The 21095-nt window shown below is 46.3% G+C and overlaps 1 protein-coding gene across 1 annotated transcript in view; it reads right to left on the bottom strand.

The window, feature by feature from the left end:
• HIVEP3 (HIVEP zinc finger 3) overlaps positions 1–21095 on the bottom strand; it is a 92289-nt gene that overhangs the window by 8265 nt on the left and 62929 nt on the right. The window contains exons 4-5 of the mRNA XM_084652215.1: positions 12654–12752; positions 48–1117 (exon numbers count right to left, since the gene is read on the bottom strand). Of these exons, the coding sequence (XP_084508341.1) occupies positions 48–1117; positions 12654–12752 (1169 nt within the window). The remainder of the gene's footprint in view (positions 1–47; positions 1118–12653; positions 12753–21095) is intronic.

The following is a 21095-nucleotide window of genomic DNA, read 5'->3' as shown; positions in this document are numbered from 1 at the left end:
CAAAGATGAATAGAAAATATGAACATAGAAGAAGAATTGGAGCTTACCAACTTGGACTCATACAGCTCTGCACTTTTGCCAAGGAACCTGTGAGGTAGAGGCATTGAAGCTAATATTCCATGCTGGAGTTTTAATGAACTTTGAACTTGGTCATCTGCAGCTGATTTGCTGCTACAAGGCAAGTCCTCTTTCCCTGGGGATGGATATCTAGAAAGTGACTCTGAACAGGCTGGAGGCAACATTTTCTTCAGTGATAAATATCTGACTGATGACATCTCTCTGCTGGGAGACAAATGCCCCACAGGGGAGACCCCCCTCTCTGGTGGGAGGTACGTTCTTGGGGATAACTCTCTTCTTGGGGAAGGGTGCCTGCCGGGTGACAGCTCAAGCCTTGGTGACAAACATCTCAGTGGAGATGCCTCCCTTCTCGGTGACATGCGCTGACACGGTGACATCCCTCTCCCTGGAGACAGGCACCTTAGTGAAGACATTTCTCCAGTTGGCGAGAAACGTTTCGGTGAAGTTTCATTTTTGGTTAACAAGTGCTTTCTAGCTAGCATTGGCCTGCTGCCGCTGCCGCCGCCACCACCACCAGAGTCCTTGCCTGGAGACCACTTCTTTCTTGGGGAGGTGTCTTCTGAGGTTGACAGGTCCATAGCTAAGAACATGTGCTGCTTTGTGACAGATTCCCTTTCAGCAGAAGCCAAATGTTCACTGGAGGTCAAAGCTGGCCTATGGAGACTCAAGAAGCTGTGGCAAACAGCAACTTCGCTACTGTCTGCTGACCATTTTGTTTCCAGCCCTGGGGAAGTGGTCTGGTGGCCCCTGCCTACTTGTTGGATGCTGGAGACAATATCTTGTGTTAAAGACAATGCTGCTCCTGTGCATTCCTCTGGAGCAGATGGAGAGCTGCCCAAAGAGTGCATTGGAAGGGAGGTATGTTTTGCTTCTGAAAACTTTAAAGGTGGCTCATCTTGGCTCTCCTCTTCCTCCTCATCTTCATCATCTTCATTGTCATCGTCATCGTCAGATTCCTCTAGGTCTGAAAACTGGTGCTCCTCAATAGGCTCGGATCCCTCCCTCCCTTCGGAATCTTGGAATAGGTCTTCACTGGTTCCTGGAAAAAAACAAAACAGGAAAAAAAATCCATCAAGCATGCAAAATAGACACAAATATATTGAAATAATCAACTTCTGTGTTAAACTCCGAGTGCTCAAAGGAGCTCTGAGTGGACTAGATGAAAAAAGGATATTTTTGTTGTCCAGACCCTTATCATCTTGTGTCTGATACCTGCAGCCTCTTCCTCTCGGCCCTTGATGTCTGTAACTCCTGTAGTTCATTCAAAGGCTGCTGCTAAAATCACCTTTCTGGCTCATTGCTTTAACCAGCCTCCCACCATTTGCATCCCTCTGCTGGCTGTTCGCCACCACCTCAAACACAACCCTTTAGCTTTAAGGCCCCTTCCCAATTTAGCCCCTCCATAGCTCAATGACCTATTATTTTGGCATAACACTGACTGCAGCCTTTGCTGTGCCAGCATACTCAGCCATCACATCTGCTGCTCCCTCGAACACCTGCACGCATTCTCCCAGGCCTCCCATTATGAATGGGAAAAGCTCGTTGATAAGAGCCACAAAGCCACACTTTCTCTTCCTTTAAGCCCCTCTTCAAGACTTTTCTCTGCCATGATGCCTGCAAAGCTCTACCAGCTGGCAGTGTCTAGGCAGGTGGAAATCCGCCACATCTCTACCAAATGCTTGTTTTTCCGGTTATCTCACTCATGTCACCACTCCCCTTTGTTTGTCTCTTCCATTAGTCACATGTGGACATAACTAGAGGTGGGTGAATTTTTTTTTAATTCTGTCAACGTTTCAGACATCAAAACTGCCCCTTCCCAAACAAACAAACACCAGGGGAAACCATAAAAAAATTCTGTGAATTTTACCCTTCCCATATTTTGACCAGTTCTAGTCATAACTTAAGACTGTGAGCTCTGTCTGGCAGCGGCAGTTTCTGCATCTCTGTCAAATGCCTAGCAGCATAAGGCTCTGATCCTTAACCTGACACCTAGATGTTGCTGCCAATACAAATGAGATTAATACATCAACAGCACCGAGCGTGCGATAGGTGCTGGATAAAGTGCACATTCTAACTGCCATGGGGCTAGAGTCACAAAGGAACAAAGACACTTAGAAAATCACCAGGATTCACAAAGCCTGAGTTAGGTGCTCAGGCTTCCTATACAAGGAAAGGAGGCAGACAGGTGCCTAAGAATAGGATCCACCAACGCCAGCATGCTAGGCAGGGAGCCGCCTATGCTAGCCAATGAGAGGGGAGTTTGGCATGTAAATCTGGGCTTGGTATTCTCAGCTGTGAGCCCTCACCCAGAGTCAGGCACCTCAGGAATTTCTTGCAAGAATCTGGGGGGAAGAGGGGTAACAGCCGCCTTCCTCATAACATTTAGCCCAGTTGTTGGGGGAGAACGAACTGACCAGGAACATTCCCATGTGTGTCAGCGTCACTATCTTCTATTGAAGTGGCTCCACTTTGAACACACAGAGTTATCTGAGCACTGGCTCCAGGGTGAGAGCTCTACCCACCAGGCTACACAGTCACTCTCATGCCTGCTTTTGCTCTCTCTTATCCACACCAGCATATCCCACAGTCCAGTGGCTATGAGAGAGACGGCAGAACCCTCTTCAAATTCCCTTTCCTCATCGGGCAGAGGAGAGACTTGAACCAGGGGTCTTCCACATCCCAGAAGAGTACCCTAACCACTGCACCGGACGTTATGAGGGAGGGCCTCACCTCCCCCACAAACCCTGTCCCCCCATTTTTTGTGAAGTGAGGCATGCTCTGTGCATGTCTATCATACTGGGCCTCACAGGCAAGCTAGGCGCAGCAGCTGGTCCATGCATTGCACAGGAGCTTGGGTGTCTGGGCACCCAAAGCGAAGCAGCAGTGCACATGTCCAGAGTCAGAAACACAGGCAACCTGGGGAACGTTCTCTGCAAAAGCTTAGGCTCCAAGTAGGTTTAGGCACCTACAGGGCTCAGTGGCAGCTGAGGGGGGTCTTCTGAATGCCACTGGTACCTAAATCTGGGACTTAGTGTCACTGTGCTTCCAAGTTTGATGCTGTGTTGGGTAACTCCCTGCTGCCCTCTGCTAAGAATGTTTTTATCTCTGGGCCATGGACGTAAAACATGTTGGCAGGGGAGACGTGAGCTGGTTTCGAAGAGATCCATAGGAACAGCCACTGGATGTCACTATTGCTCAACCCAAGCAGGATTTTCCTAGTGCAAGCTCTTCGAGCTGGCTATTTGAATATTAACATTCTCAGTTTCTCAGCCTCTTTGTGTGCCAGGCTACATGAAGAAAACCAGTGTCCCTTTGCTAGTCCACGTTTGCTGACTGTCTTCAGTAGGTCTCTCTGTGGTTAGTTCCCAGCAGTTTCACAGACACCTGTGTGAACTCACTAACTGCAGGATTCCTGGACTCCTTTTCCACTAGGTTCAGATGAGGACACCCTATTTCTCACCTGATCAAATCGATGTTAACTGAAACAGCATTTTATTTAATGATGCCATCCACCAGCCAGTCAGAGCACCTGGAGAACTAAGCAGAGCGAAAGGTCAGGCCAGACCACTTCTGACCACGCCAGGTGGGTTGTCAGAGGTAGAGCTGGCCAAACAATGAGAAGCCGCTCTGATCCATGGATAAAATACCCCAGTTCAGGTTACTGTGAGTTGTGGGGTCTGATCTTTTGTTTGTGAGTATTCAGCAACTGTCAGATGTTGTGAAAAAGGGCACGCATTTTAGCACAGATGCATCATTGGCTCTTCTGTTATTTAAAAAGTTTCAGCTGTCACACAATATATGTAGTGAATAGTCAAAGTGAACAGCTCACAACCACGAGGCTGACTGTTACATGGTGAGACACGAGGGGTAATGAACAAATTAGCTGAAATTAGGATCCGGCTATGGATTATTTGCTAATCCAGAAAGGAGCTAAATTCATAACAAGTATTATTCTAAATGAATGGTTCAACCAGCTCCAGTCAGAACCATGCATATTTCTTGCTCTGAAAGGGAAAACATTTCACAGCCAGATCTAGGAGTTAGTTATTTCCTCTACTCTAATGACTTTATGCCTTGGGAAAGCTTAGAACTGGCAGACAGTGATGGCCAAAGTGCACCCCACTGTTAGCTTCCACTCCCTAGGAATCCTCGCCCTGGGCTGTTTGGTTTCCTGGCAGTGACAGAATAATAGATAGGCACTGACAGTATCCGGTGAGCACAGCACGGTCAGCAGTACAAAGCTAGGGTAAAGCTAATCCATTTCTATGTGGTGGAGTAGTCCACATTTGCCACACAGGAACTATCGGAATGAGTGAGATTTGGGGGAGCCCCAAGTGGATTTTGCCTTGCCCTCCTGACATGTTCCCACTGTGCAGAAAGAAAGCTTCAAACTCAGCCAAAGGCCAGAACGTTTCACAAGAGAAATCTGATTCTCTGAACTCAGCGGGCCAGAGAATGGGAAGGGAAAAGCTGGAAGGGCATTTTATGACAATGTGTCTGGGCAGTGACACATATCAATGGATGCCTAGAGCATATGGGCTTGATTCTCCACTCTGTATTGCTTGACTGAATTCAGTGGAATTACACCAAGGTAAAATTTGAGTGAAAGAGCAGAGGATCAGACCCAGAGTCTCCTTTTATGGCAATGGGAAAAGTCCTCTATTTCCCCTGTCCCTTAAATAGAAATAAACCCATCATGTGAAACACAGCCAGTTTTAGAAACGGATGGCAAAGAGAGTGCAGAGAGTCTTCCTAGAATAGCTCATTGCAATTGGAAATGATCACTTTTGGATGGGCAAGCCCTTGAATGGTTCTGTACTGATCTCCCTCTAAAAGAAGAGAAAGACAGTCTCTGTCACTACAAAAAAGAACGCTCTGTCCAACTCAGTGCCCTGCCAGCAATGGAAGCTATGTGATAGTGAGAAAATCTGGGATGTGGGATGGAGCTATGATCTTTAAATTTCATGTGAAGGCAAGTGTTAAGACATCTCTGTATCTTTTCCCTCTTCCATCCATCCATCCATCCCCCAGCACTTACAGGATCGTACATGATTTTCTAGCCCTTTGCATGGATGCTAGACTCTGCATTTCTGAGCCTCGGGTCTCTTCAGTCATGATGCAGAATGCTTTAAACTTGGGCAAAAGCCCAGGAATTGTTTGCTTTTACCAAAGGAACCCCCCCCCCGAGTTGCTCTGACACCAAGCCTTCCCCTTTTCACCTTTACACATTCTTCCCCTGTCCCCTTTACACAAACACAAATGGGAGGAAGCGGAGACTGCATATTTTTTGTAATTCTAAAATTACATGGATTGTCTGCATAATGCAATAACGTCCAGACAGCTACACAGTCCAGACAGCAGCGGTGCAGCCAACATCAACAAATGGAGGAGGATTCCATTCGGAAAGCTAATGGAGTCCTACCCCTGTGCTTTCCTGAGTCTAGGCAGGTCCTTTCCCTCACTGAGCTTAGCAGGTGTCCAGGAACTGAGTGCTCATTCACAAACAGGCATGGACACATGATTTAATGAGGGGAGAAGAGGCCTCCCAGCTGACACTCACTCCAACCGTCTGCTAAGCATTCTCCCAGGTGACCTCTGGGTGAAAGGCAGATTTTTAACAGGGTTTTTGGTTTAATGGTATTTTTTAAAAAATGAGACCAAAGGCAGAGACAAATGCAGCCTTCTCGTCTGCTTAGCGCGTTCCTTTTCCTAATCAGAATACTCCTTTCAGCTTGCAGCCTTGAATGGCTTTAGAACAGCTCACACACTGTGCTGCTCACAATACATTACTATTAACCCTGTATGATCGGAGCAATGAATGATTGAATGAAATAATTAATGAAAGCATTCCCTTGAATGACTGAATTGAGCTCTCGCAGTTCTAGCCTTTGCAGCCTACAATTATCTGCTGCACAAATAGGATTTCTGATTTGCAGGTTTTTAAAAGCTTCACACAATTAATATGATTCATTAGTTTTAATTTACTATAATGAAAAGGTTTACAACAATCCTTGTGCTTTCAGAGTATCAAGCAACCAAAATTTCAGTAGCAACTGTCTCCTCTCCTATCAAGCTTTGATCTGAGTAAGAATCAGGTGCAGGTAGTATAAGGGCAGGGGGAGATTTGAAGGAGCCATCAGCTAATCAATTATTCTAAGTGAGTTAACAGACTGAAGGAGACCTCCAGCAATCTGACACTGGAGCAGGCTTCCGCTGGCTAACGCCGCACTAACACTTTTCCCCTGGGACTATCACTAGCAAATCCTAGACTGGGTTTTTTTTTCTGGCCCTGCTCCCCCCACTCTGAACTCTGGCAATGCCCCTGCCAAACAAAGAATGCCTCGGCATGAATGAAAGGCTGCTTTTAAGAGCAGGACAAAAGCCTAAAGCATAGTCAGATTTAAAGGAAAGAAAAGCATCCATTTCGGCAATGTAACCTGCACCAGCAGCAAGGGGATAAAAAGCCATTGTGCTTCCTCTGCCTATAGACCACCTTGGTAGGGGGGGAACCAGCAGCTTCCCTGCTTAGGAGTAACGGGGCTGCGTTTTACTTTAAACCACATTAACAAACCTCATCAGATTTATTTAAACAATTCTCTCAAAAAAACATCCAGGTGAGATTGTTAAAATGCTCCCTCCCATCACTGCTTGCCACTTGTCTGCCTGGATGTGGGTCTCATATCACAGGTGAAAAACCGGTGATCCCTGGGGAATTGAGTCCTCTGTGTATACAGAGAGACCAAATCTGATCCTTGGTACCCCTATGTCGACCCACTAAAACTAGTGGAGTTCCAACAGATTTACACCTGTGTAACTGGGATCAGAGTCTGGTGCACAAGATGTAGAGTGGTCGAGTGCCTTACCATGGGATGTGGCGCTAGGAACCCCTAATCCTAACTGTCGTGCCTGCCTTCTGTGTGGCCTCGTGAATGTCATGTACACACCTACCCTCAAGGGTGCTGTGATTCACGACGGTCTGGGCAGAGCTTTGAGCCATGTCCTATAGAGCTAGACTCTTTTGCACTAAACCTTTGCCCCATGAAAATATCTTTCGTGGCAATTTAACAAAGCCAACCAGTTCCCCATGAACATATAGAGACGTGAATGTGGTGTCCTGAGTGCTAGTTTAAAAATGAGCAGACATGAATTTAAACCATTGTACAGTAAGTATCATCCCTATTGTTAGCAGATTCCTCAGGATGAGCCTACTTCTGCTCTAAAACATCATGGGAACCAGTGGAATTCACAGTGGTATAAATTCAACCCAGGGCCTTATTAAAATGGTATCTTCACCAAACACAGAAGACTTCAGCCCACATCCCAGCAAGGGTGAGGGTGGCCTAGTGCCCAGACACCCGAAGTCTGGTTACTGCAGGTGGGGGAGATGTCCGGTCATTACTGGCACCAGCCCTACTCAGCCAGGGCTGCTTCCTACCTGCGTTGGGCGGCTGCAGCTCACAGCCCTGGCTAAGCGGGAGGCAGGGTGGGAGGAGAAAAGCAGCGAGAGATGGGGGAGAGGGGGAAAGAGGAGTGGATGGGGCAGAGCCTTGGGGGAGGAGGCAGGGCAGGGCCTCGGGTAGGTGGGGGTGGGAAGAGGCGGGGCAGGTTCTGGCACTCCTACTGGAGTGTCTGTTTTTGAAATATTACCAAGTTGACAACCCTAATTAAAATTCATGTGATGCCTTTGTGAAGAGTGGGTTCCCCAGAGGGTTCAATTACTAGACCTTCCAATGACAGCTTCTGAATTTGAGTAAATTTCCAGGCCTGACAGTAAAGTATTGGCCACTGTGAGCCTGCTGCAAACTGAACTCTGCTGGTTTAGGGAAGTGACTCAGCACAAGGCCAGGACAATCAGACTGGCTCAGGCTGGGAGGGGCAGTAGAAGGAAAAAGAGAAATGCTAAACGCAGTTGCAAGAGCTGCTCTGGTGACGAAGGGTATGGGGGGCAGCAGGAAGAGGTCAGTGGTGTCCCATCAGCTCTGCAAAGCTTTGTGAATGGAGAACGTCATGTTGACCTAGCACATTGTACTGAAGCTCTGTGCGCCATCGGGCCAAACCCCACGGTGAAGGGGACAGGTGTATCATTTCTCCCCCTCAGTACACCTCTACCCCGATATAACGTGGTCCTCGGGAGCCAAAAAATCTTACTGTGTTATAGGTGAAACCGCGTTATATTGAACTTGCTTTGGCCTCGAGCATTTCCGTTATTAATGTCACTTCCCACCCCCTGTCTGACCCCCTCAGAACTCCTGATCCATCCAACCCCCCCGCTCCTTGTCCCCTGACCGCCCCCTCCAGAGACCTTCCCCCGTCTCTAATCACCCCCAGGACTCCACCCCCTATCCAACCCCCCGGCTCCCTGTCCCCTGACTGCCCCGACCCCTATCCACACCCCCGCCCCCTGACAGGCCTCCCGAGACTCCCACGCCCTATCCAATGCCCCCGTTCCCTGTCCCCGGACTGCCCCACTCCCAGAACCTCTGAACCATCCAACCCCCCTGCTCCCTGTTACCTGACCGCCCCCCGAGACCCTCTGCCCCTTATCCAATCCCTCGGCCCCGGCCCGTCACCCTTAACACGCTGCTCAGAGCAGCATGTCAGAGCCAGACACGCTGATGCGCTGATCCGTCGGAGTGTGCAGCCCCGCCCCCCAGAGCGCTGCTTTACCGCGTTCTACACGAATTCGTGTTATATCAGGTCACGTTATATCGGGGTAGAGGTATATTTAAAATATATTTACTGTCTATACAAATGACCCACTGACAACAATCCCCAAATCCCACCAGCACGCCGAGACATCTGCCATCCCTGAAGGCTTCTTCCCACTTATCCCTGCACGGAGCCTCCAGCCCACGATACCGAGAGCCTCACTAAAGGAAACAGAAAAACAATCATAAAAACATCTAACGGCTCCCAAAGAGCTCGTCATCTAACCCTCAGCAACTGTCAGAGCTCAGCCTCTAACCATTTGGATAAAATATCCTTCTTTAGCTCACACAGCTAAGTATACATTAGGATTTCCCTAGTTCTTTTTGCTCCACTCTTGGTGATCTCTCACCTTGCCCTCGACATTTCAGAGCTGTCATAGTAAATGGAGTAAAAGGGTTTAGGGGGAAATGGAGTGTAAAGCCATGGGAGCACCATTGACAGTGGGCAGGAGGATACACCTACCCCTGAGGGGTTGGAGGCCCGGGGCGAGGGGAGTTGGGTCCTGCCTCTGGGGGGCCTGGATGGATGGGTCCTACCCTAGGCAGGTGCTCGGGAGGGGTTGGGTGCTGTCCCCAGAGGGTGTGATGGAGAATGAGCCTACACTCACCTGCAGCTGTGGCTTCTGTCCCTCAGTCTGGACCCAGCTCCCTCTCCAGGCCACTCAGGTTTGACACGTACACCCCTCTGTCATGACGGAGGGGTGTCTGGGCCAAATTTTAATGAGCGGCGTTGTGACCCCACATGCCAGGTCACAGAACCCAAGCGGGAAGCTGGGCCCGGCTCGCAGGAACAGGAGCTGCTGCTGCGAGGTGAGTTTATTAAAATCAGGGACACAAAGAGAAGTCCTGGGCAAACCTCACAATATCCGTGACATTTTCACCACCACGAAAAATCTGCAGCCCTACTCATGCTTCAAACAGAAGGCCGTCGTTCTCAGGGCTGCAGCCTGCTGCTCTGATGCTCCTCAGACACACAGGGAAGAGACCTGCTTATTGGGCCGATGTCAATGAAACTCAGCTACAGACACCATGGAGCAAGGGAGACACTGCTGTACTAAAGAAACTTAGGTGGTTCACAGGAACACAAGAGGCTCTTGAATTCAAAGGCCCTTTAAATGGGGGTGGGATGGGGGGGGGTTGCGCGTAGGGGAAAGAACTAAGCACAGGATTGAGGGTAAATAGATTTTTAAGTATACAGAGTAACCCAGCTAATATCTGACAACACCATGAAGTTTTAAGTACTTTCTGATTATCTGCTTCACTGCTGAGAGACGCCCTAGGTACTGTCATTACTGGCCCAGATTGTGCCCCATGGATACACACATGGAAAGGACCCTCTCTCTGCATGCAAATCTCTACCTTCCCTGTGATAAGGAGAATTGCCCATCTCCGGGGCACTCACCCCCTCCCACCCTGACCTTGCAGAGGATGTGTGGGGAGATTGGGTCGGCCACACAGGAGAACAGGGTCAGCTGGGGGTGGGATCAGGAGATGCTCATCATGCTCCTTCCAGCACCCTGGGGATCCACCTGGAAACAAAGCTCCAGGCTGTATTTTTTCCTTGGAGGCTCATGGGGGTAGCCACAAGGAGGCTGTGGGAACCATGCTACATGGGGGCCACCAGGAGTCACAGCCAGAGTGCATCCCAGGGGGGCTTCAGATTTGGAGATAGGCCACACATGCTTTTCCACTGGAGGAAAACCGATGCCCCGGATGTGGGCAAGGGGATCCTCATGGAGATTTCCTCCCCTGGAGCCCCTTCAATGAGGAAGGGATAATCTGGATTGTATGATCAGATATTTACAAAGTGCATCTCACAAAGACTCTCGCATCAGGCTTCATATGCTGTATTCACAGGGGTCACTTCACCCAGCAGCACGATGCAGCTACAGGAGGTCACACTTTGATCTGGGCATCCCTTCTTGCCTTGCACTCCATGACCCATGAGCAGAGCAGCATCTGTTTAGCAGTGCAGAATGCTCTAGCCAGCTGAAGCAGAGAGGGGAATTTAAGGTTCTGATACCCTGGCACCCCCTTATTCACTATTGTCATATAATTAGGATATGTTTTGTACAAAGTATGCCTTGTGAGGAGGTATCATTCTAAAAGCCTTGATCTGCTAGACATTAATATCTTGTTGGATTGTATGTACTATCGTTGTATGGAAGTCATGAAGTTTCGCTGTGTATGTGTTACTGAAACATGTTGTGAGATTGAAAACACCCACAAGTAGCCTTTCAGGAACAACAGTAAAAAGACCAATCAATGTTAATGGCTTATTGAGGAGATGCACACAAGCACAGGGATTACTCCAGGAACTGTGTACAATAGAAACCTCCCAGAGATAGCACTACACAGTGTTCAGAGTAACAGCCGTGTTAGTCTGTATTCGCAAAAAGAAAAGGAGTACTTGTGGCACGGCATGCATCCGATGAAGTGAGCTGTAGCTCACGAAAGCTCATGCTCAAATAAATTGGTTAGTCTCTAAGGTGCCACAAGTACTCCTTTTCTTTCCATTACACAGTGGGAACTGTTTGGCCCAAGTCACAGCAAAAGAGCTTTCCAGAAAGTGGGAGGAAAATATAAAAGGGGGAAATGACATCATGTGGGTATCTCACTCTCCCTACAACACCACACCTGGAAACACCTGAGGAACAAAGACTGAACTGAGGGAAGTGATGGTCCCAGGCTAGAGGGATTTTTAGCCTGTGTACGAAAACTTGGGAAACCCAAGCTGCAAAGCAAAGGCAGCTTGTGACTTAAGAATCTGCTTATCACTTATCTGTTTATCACTCAGGGTGAGAATTTGCCAATTCATATCCTACCTATCTAGTGTATTAAGATCAGCTTGCGTTTTTGTTTATTTACTAGGTAATCTGCTTTGAGCTGTTTGCTATCCCTTATAATCACTTAAAATCTATCATTTTGTAGTTAATAAATTTATTTTATGTTTTAATCCAAACCAGTGTGCGTTTGACTAAGGTGTCTGGGGGAAATCCCAGCTTGGTTACCACAAGCGTGCATAGTCCTCTTCACATTGAGGGAGAGGTGGAGTGGGTGTTAAACCCATATACTGGCCAGATTTGACCAGAGCAGGATGGTATTTTTCTGGGGTCCCAAGCAGGGAGGCTGGTGGTTAGAGAGCCTGCATGTAACTGCAGCTGGGTGTGTCCCTGCCTGTGTGAATGTTGGTGAAAGTGCAAACTTGGAGGGCTTTGGAGCTTGTCACAGCAGAATAGTGTGAGAGGGAGCCCAGGCTGGTGGGTCAGAGGACTCAGTGGAACCCCAGTTCCACGTGGCACCCTGGGGGAACCCGTCACAAGTCAGCCAGGCTACTGCTACTTAACACCTCTGCTCTACTGAAAAGCGCTGGAGGGAGGGTTTTACATGGCCAGAGAGCAGGACATTTATTTATGTCTCATCCAAGAGATTGACTGTGCAGCAGCCAAGTGCCCCCTTGCATTATATCACTTGTGTAGCCCCACAGTGTGCACAGAGCACCGTCCTGCAGCACCGACTCTACTTACTTCTCACGAACATAGGAAGCACCGTACTGAATCAGTGGTTCATCTACACCTGTGCCCTATCTCTGATGGTGGCCAGCACCACATATTTCCAAGGAAGGCGCAAACCCCACCCCCATAGGCAGATATGGGACAATCTATGCCCCCTGCCCCCATGAAGAGTTTCCCCCAAGCATGGCACTGCAGCCGAATCAGGTCTGGTCAGCCAAAGCTCCCTTCCAGCGGTGCCCAGGGTACCTGGAGCACCTGGACGCTCCATTCATGTGAATGGACATTCTGCTACCTAAATACCATGCGTTTTCCAAGCAGCAGTGGGAGAGCCCACAGTTTAGAGAATCTGTACCTTCTTCAGCTTCCAGCTCCACCAGTGAAGACACCAACACGCCCATCTCCTGACATTTTTTGCTGTGGGCCTTTGACTTCATATGTTTAGTCAGATTCCCTGAAAGGAAACAGAACAAACACCTTGATCAATAGTCTGTTTCTTTCCCCTGGCAAGGGGGTGAGTAACAAGTTGACAACTTCACTTAGACCTAGCTGCAGGTTCAGTTTAAGGTGCTCTCTCTGCAGAAGCCTTTATCCCAAGCAGCCAGCCAGCCTGCAGCATAGGGATAGATTTTCTGTTTAATTGCTTCACTGCTGGCTGGGATGAGAGAGAGGAGGTGCCAAACCTGAGACTTCAGAGTAACACGGCCACCATGCAGCCTAGAACAGCTGGAGGGCACATACTTTGCACAGATACTCCCCAGCATGCGCACTGCTGCATTGTTACAGCACCAAAAAGGAGCAGGAAAAATAGGAACAGTTAGGTGATCCCTTCGCATAACAGCCCAGCCCAGCAATCCATCCGAGCTGGTCCCAGCACATAGTAGGCAGCACTGTGTCTCCAGACAGGAGACACACCGTTAACAGTGACCAAGGAGTGGGGTGGAGACAAGAAAACAAGGGTCCAGGGAGAAAACTGAAGGAAAAAAACCAAGAGTAAAAAAACCCAGCTGAACTATGTTGGACTTTGTCTGCCTGTAACTTAACATTTGGATAGAACGGTAAATAACAGCAGAGCTGCCTGGAAAACAGAATTTCCATTCAACAAAAAAAAAAAAAGAAAAAAAAAAGCCTGTCAAGAGGGGTTGGTGGTAGCAAGGGATCCAGGGAGCTGGGCAGCCCATCAGGAATACCGGGAGCTGGCAGGAAATCATGCAGGAGAGCCTGCCTAGCTGCTGCTTTCCACAGAAAATTTCAACAGAATCAACCTGTTCAAGTGGAAAATTTCGCTTCCATCAAGTCAGCATTTTCCAATGGAAAACTTTTTTGTCAGAAGATTTCCCATCAGCTCGAGTAATTAGCCAAGGTAACTGAGCTAACTCACAACCAGTTTGAGAACTGTAAAGCGGAGATATGCTCATGTGCTGAAACTGCCTGAGAAGAATCTGAGCAGTAAAGAAAGGTGGAAACTTCTCAAATGACCCCCAGGTCTCTAGCTGGGAGGGCTGCCGGGATGTTCTGGCATGTGCTGAGTGGCCAAACGAGGAGCACACCTACCCCAAACAGTGACACTTCACAGACTAAAGCTCTAAAGCATTTTGCACTGGTACTTAGCAGTGAGAAATATGATTAAGAAAAAGTATATTGAGGCTGAGTATCAGGAGAAGTGAACAGTGAGCTCTGTTAGGCTGTGGGGTATCCTCTGCAGGGCCATGGTCACACTGTAACATTTATAAGAAGCCTGGAGAAAGTGCTACAAGATATGATGTAGGCACATCTACAAAAGAATGGCAAAGGAATGGAGTAGATGGCCTTATAGGTCTTTTCTGTCACTAATTTCTAGAATTCTGCCAAAACCACAACTGTCTCTCCCAGCAGGCTAATGGAGCAGTTTTTATTCCTACTTATAGAAAAGGGAAACCCAGGAGAAGGGAGCCTAGGGGTGTGTGGAACCTGGATCTGGGAAAGAAGAGAAGAGCAAGAGAAATGATGGGAGGAGTAAAGAAGAAAATTGCCCCTCTATTCTCTTCTTTACCCTTCTCCCTTCACCTCTCTCCTCCGTGGACTGAGCCGATTGATAAGAAGAAGAAATGTACGCTCTTGCTGCAACTCCTTCAAGGGTCGGTGAGTTCCCAGCATGACTCAATCATATCTAGCTGAGCTCTCCAACTTCATCATAACAAGACGACATGGCACAGGCTTTCCTGTTGGCCAGAGCCTGCCATGCCAAGGACCTGGAGTTCAGGATAAGAAGGGACTGTGTAATTGGACCCATTGTAACTAATTATACCAAAATGTCAATAGTGACAACACTCCTCAGTAAATGAAACCCTGCTGCTACCTTCGGTAAATTATTGCAGCTCACCACAGCTGACACAAATGACCCATCTATGCTCAGTTACCATCACAATAACCCTAATCTGATTCCTTCTGGTGAGAGTTTACACAGGAAATGAATCAGCTTAAATGTACTGTGTGTTCAGAGGTTTGCGAGTTACGCTGCAGCGTGTGGTACCCCAGGAATTCTACGGCAACGCTAACCATGGGCTGGGAGGAAAGCTAGACTAAAGAGGCCTGCCAAGCATGCCACTCCTACCAAGCTCCCCCCGCGAGCTCACAATGATTCACTGTGGTGCATACACTGTACTACAGGGACAAGAATCGCAATGACTGTTAGTCAGGAGCCTGAAAGCTGCACTTCATTCGCATCTGATGGATCAGAGGGCAGCCTCTCTAGCTTTAATAGGGAGGTGCAGCCAAGGAAGACAGGGTCCACAGAGAGAAACCACTTCTCAGATGGAAATCTGGTCTGTAGGCTGCACTCTGCCTACCCCTGCTTTGGTCTGATAGCTGGTCATATAGCCAGATCCTCAATAACTTCCCTGTGAGTGGAGGTGCTCATCCCATTTGAAAATCACCCTGGGAAGCGTTGGCCTAGATACATCGCGATTTGTATTTCAGTAAGAGACGTTTCTCTTTGCTATTTTTAGGGGATAACAGCAAATACAATATCTCAGAGCACCCAATGCGTCTCTTCTACAGCCCACAGCATTGACCCATCACCTTATTTAACCTGCTTTTAACCCAGTTCCACTCTAGGCAACATACTTCTAGCTGAAGAGAACTCTTCAGAAGTCCTATACCTTGATCAGCTGGAGGCAATTGCCTTGGAGCAGTGTAAGAGCCATATCCCCACTCAGCTACGCACACTATGATGCCAAGCCAGAGGTGTGACTAAGGCCTTGTCTACACTACAAACGCTTTGCTGGCATAGCTATGCCAGCAGATGCAACCTATTCTGACAGAGAGAGATCTTCTGCTAGCATAGTAACACCTCCGTGAAAGTTAGATGTGCTGACGGAAGCGCTTGTCTGTGAGCATAGCTGTGTCTACACTAGAGATTTGGCTGGCATAGGTATAGCAGCTAGGAGGTGTGTTTTTCTCATACACCCTGACTGACCCAGCTATGCTGCCAAAGCTTTATAGTGTGAGCTGGCCTTAGACTGGGAGTTGTACTAAGCACCAGGACGCTGTCTGGCCAGTGCTAAGACTCTTTTTATATTGACAAAAAAAATCAACTTCACGTCAAATAGAAATGAAGCAAAGTAGCGTTTTACGTGCTGTGTTTCCTTCTCCTTTTCTTCTTCCCTTTCTTTTCAGTCTCTTCATCCTCCTTTTGTCAGACAGGACCACATTTTCACATGCTGGTGCTTAAGCTGCGCCTGCAAAAATGCGTGTGCAAATCCCACATTTGTGCATGAAATGGGCAATGTGTGTGCACAGCTATGTGGCATGCACTTGCAACTGAGGTGCATGCGCAGATTGGGCTGGTGCAATTCCAGCATCCATTTCTGAACACGTAGCCCATGGAAGGAAAGTCAAACAGGCCTCATTTAATTGACTTGCTTCTGAACATATTGAGGCCGGACAGGATGCGGAATCCCTTCCCTATTCAATAGCAGATTTGGGAGGGCAGTTCCTTTGTTCTTCCTGTTGGACTTATCAGACATTAGTAGGTACAATGCTGCCCTATCATAACGGTGGTACTTCATTCCTTGAAAAATACCTTATTATAGCTAGAAGTCTGAACTAGTAGCCTGGAGAGAGGATGGGGAACAGAAGAGAAAGATTTCTCCTGTCATCTGACAAAATATGGATGCCTCTCACTGGCCCACTGTTCTTTCTGAGAATTGAGACCCATTGGGCCAGATCCTTAGCTGGTGTAAATTAGCATGGCTCCATGCATGTCAACAGAGCGATGCCGATTTACAACAATGAGAAACAGAACCATTATTTTTAGAGCAATTGGCAGAATTATATGATTTTGTTTTTCGAAGTTCTTCTGGAAATGTATTGGTGTTTTTAGACTCCCCTTAACTAATGCTAAAAGAATCCAGTTGTAAGGTCCTTACTAGGGCAAATTCCCACTGAAATCAACAGGTGATTGCCTGAGTAATGACTAAGTAAAAGCTGAGAAAGAACTTCAGGGGGAGGAATTCACAGCTATTTGGTGCCCAACCAAGGACTGGCTACTAACTGATTCCACTTACCATAGCTTGGGAAGAACAAAAAAATAAATATGAAGGTGTGAGCGTGAGCTAGAGAGTGATAGAGAAAGACATTTATATTGGACAGTAGAACGAGTACACTGACAATTAGGCAGGTAAGTCGTCTGCAGTGAGGAGTTTTCTCAAGAGTATTCTTAGGTTTGAAATAAATTGGCCAGCTCCAAATAAAATAATGAACCACTGAAAATGTTGAAGCAGTGAAATCTTGCTAAAACTGAGTATGACACAGAGCAATCCCAACACAGAGATATTCTGCACATGTGCTTTCAGAAATTCTGAATTGTCATTGTATGTTCTCAGCTCTTGTGCCGTTATAGGGTCTTATTCAGGACTTAAAGCAGCTTAAGTGCTTGCGTTGCCTTGAGACAGTTAGAACACTTGTGCCTCCTTAAATCCTTAAAGCAGTTTAGAGAGGTTGGAAGCCATTTTTTCTTTAAAATTAAACAGGGAAATTAAATTCAGTAAAGTTCATTAATACCCCCGTCAGGTTGCAGAATTAAAATAAAAAGCAGGTAATGGAAAAGTTAAGAGTCCTAAAGCAACTTTAACTTGGGCACAATGCACCTATGTCACATGTTCTCCTTCTTTTGTTAAACGTACATCATGAAACATGCTGAGTGTGCAAAGCCAAGGTGCAACTGCGACAGGGATCGTAACCACTTTCCCTGGACTTTACATTATTTTCACATTACTGAAAAGAGTGTACAAGGAATATCACAACAACTCTGCTACAGCCAGCAAGACTCCCTTTTTACAGAGAAAGAATGAGATCCACCTCTATGCAGAGGATGATTACTAAGCCTGTATATTGCCTAAGCCCCATGTAAGCCCTCAGAATAGGACTTTAGTAGCACTTATGTGATGAATTGGCCTTGATTTAGTCTCTGCAGAGAGATGAATTTCACCCACTGGGAATACAATAAAAGGAACATTCTAGTTTATACCACTGTATCTAGCCAAAAATTTCATTTAAAAATAATTGTTATTATTGTATATATTCATAGATTTTCAGGCCAGAAGGGACCACTGGGTTATCTAGACTGGCCTCATATATAACACAGGCTATAGAATTTCATCCAGTTACTCCTGTACTGAGCCCAATAACTTGTTTTTGACAAAAGCATATGTTCCAGGGAGGCATTCCATCTTGATCTGAAGACTTCAAGAGATGGAGAATCCATCACTTGCCTGGGAAGTTTGTTCCAATAGTTAAATACCTTTATGGTTAAAAACGTGTGCCTTGTCTCTAATTTGAATATGTCTGGGTTTAACTTCCAGACATTATTTCTTGTTCTGCTATTCTCCTTTATACCAGTGTTTTCTCTCCATTTCTCAGTCTACAAAACAGTCTCTCACTGATGACATGCTACTGAAATTCATCCATGGACTGTCGGGATATTTTCTGATTTCCAATGCCACTGACACATCCAATTGCACAAGAGAATATAGAGACATTTCCTGAAGATTACTCTTCATCTTCACACCAACGGAACTTGGTGAATTACTGGGGGGCAAGGGGTAGGTGCTGGAACTAGGGTGCTGGGGGTGCTGCTGCACCTCTGGCTTGAAGTAGTAATAATAACCCAAATACATGGTTTCCGCCTTCAGCACCCCCACCATAAAAATTTTTCCAGCACCACCGGTATTGAAGGACTGTCTGAGAACATTCTCATAAAATGTTGCATCCGATGAAGTGAGCTGTAGCTCACGAAAGCTTATGCTCAAATAAATTGGTTAGTCTCTAAGGTGCCACAAGTACTCCTTTTCTTTTTGAAATGGCTTAGTCTCTTTCTCAACTTTTTTCTAAATGTTTAGAAAATGCCTCAGCACATAAAGGTGTTATGACATCTTTTAAATCTATATATCTATTACAAGACCAGTTAACTCTTCCTGAGCTTTTAGCTGGCTGGATTTATTCTGTAGTTTCTGAAACAGGCCTAACATAAAATTGAATCTGCTGGCCCAGTAATAATAAACTGTACAACCATAACATTGCATTTAATTTGTTTTTTTGCATTTAATATATTAATATGTTCACTAACTTCAATAACTGTCACACTCTGATTTAAGGAATTGCAGTCTAATTAATTAAAGGAATAATACGTGTCAGGACATAAAGTAGTCTGGTGTCTGGAAATTGTGACTGGACTAGACTATCAAATTAACATTTTCCGCCAACACATCAGTTACCTGAACATATTTTACTTTAATAGACATTTCTTTGTCCCTTGTAACCACCATAAAAGTAGTCAAATGTAGTGGCATGGACCACAGTAAGTTGGTCAATGTAGTTTATTCAGACAGTTTAGGAAGCTCAGCCAATCAGAATGTGAGAGGCTAATGTGATTAGTGAACAAGACCAAAAATGGGTATGGGATAGAATTCTATCTGTACTGGGCAAAAATTAAACACCCAACACTAATCTGTGGCCTAGAAAAGGTCAAAAGTCAAGAGGAAAAGGCTTTACCTCACCCTCCCAAGACAGACAATCATTTGAGAGCAATATCTTCTCATCTCCTGCCTGGCAAGAAGCCTGTTAACCTCCACAAAGGCCCTGACAATGCTTTTATTTGGGGATTGTTAAGAGTGATACTAACTGCCCATAAGACGGTAGGTAAAGGCACCATATTAAAAGGGGCACATTTAAACTTGAGCCAGAAGTTTGGCTTTCTGAAATAAACCTTTACAGTCCATATTTTCAAACAAATGTTTCCATTAATTAAAAAATAAAACCTCCAAGATTATTTTCTTAAACTAATAAACATTTCTCTGAAGGTTGCAACATTGTGATACTTTATAGGAGCTACCCCGCCATCAGTAGCCCCATCACGTTGCCAGCAGGCCCTCCAGTTGGATGCAGTTTATGGTCACACCCAGAACCAACCTTCAGAGTAAGGCGATTATAGGATGCCTCAAAATCCTAGCCCCCACTGCCTTGTGGGTATGCCTTGGTTGGAGTAAGACCAAGGGACATCACCCTGACAGAAACGCACCCTTGCTGAGGCGTTAGGCAGTCAGCAGCAGCTCTAAGCTGTTGTTCTCTGGCAAAAGCTACAATCCTTGAGGCACTGAACATCTGGACTCGGTCTGGCCTTCGGATTCTGTCTCAATGTTCTAAAGCAGGATGGTAGATCCAGGGCAGCCTCCACTACTGCATATTCTTGCCTACGCGTACGTGGCGAACGTCTTGGTGTGTTTATCAGGCACCTGATTAGACCTCATACGTGTATACCAGGATCCAGTTTGGATCGACAACTGCCAATAAAACCATTTCCCTGCAGTTTTTGCCACCCAAATATTACAGCATTGTCCACACTGAAAGAAATGCAAAAGGTAAACAAATGTGATAAACAGTGAAAAGCATATTAAGAAGTGTTCCACTCTGAGTAATTACTACTAATTTCTGTAACACAGATAAGGTTGTTTTTTAAAAAAATAGGATTTTTAGCAAGCCATTGATCCTTATAAAAATAAGTAAAGTTGAAATGCCTTCAGCCCACTTGAATGTGTAGAGTATTGGATCGTGCTGAGGAGGCCTACAATAGCTGAACTGAAGACAGCTCCATAGCTATCCCCCTTGTGTTTTACACTGAAAGTCAAAAGTATACCTAGAGAACTGATTTGTAAAAGGGCTTCTACTCAGCCTGCATTTTTGCAGGTACACCCAGGTAGCTTGCACCCTGCAATTAATTGCAGTTACAAAACCACACCAAAGAACAGAGAGGTTATTTGTGAAATCAGGACCCAAATGCACTCAGTTTAGAAGTATTAAAGATGAGCTTTGTAACCACCAGTCCTGGAAACTCCCTCTAGGATCTGAGAGTCAAGCTGGGTACTTTGTGCCTTGGACTTATCACCAGTCGCAAAGATTCCTCAAATGGAGTTTAGCCAATGATCATGTTGCTGGTCCATATTACAAGCTCTCCTGTAACTTTGTTGAATCCTGCATGTCCACGTCAGTAAAGCAAGCAGCTGTGACTCAGAGATGCACATGGAGCAGTTATACTGAGTAAAAAGATATCCATTTTACATACCCAGCTTTCTCACTGTAACCCCACTTCCAGCAAGAAATCAATTTTCAAGCAATTCTGAGGTTATCATCATGAACTACCTTTCACAACCCTGCAGATCCACAAGAGTTCTGACCACTCAAATTTAGGGTCTATGCATTCATGTAACTGGAGGGAGATATGACAGTTTTGCCCTTAAACCCTAGCATTTGTTTTCCCTCC

Source organism: Lepidochelys olivacea (assembly GCF_965140295.1).
Source record: "Lepidochelys olivacea isolate rLepOli2 genome assembly, chromosome: 19".
Lineage (NCBI taxonomy): Eukaryota > Metazoa > Chordata > Testudines > Cheloniidae > Lepidochelys > Lepidochelys olivacea.
Note: the sequence above shows the minus strand (reverse complement) of the source record. Positions and strands in the feature narration are given on the sequence as shown.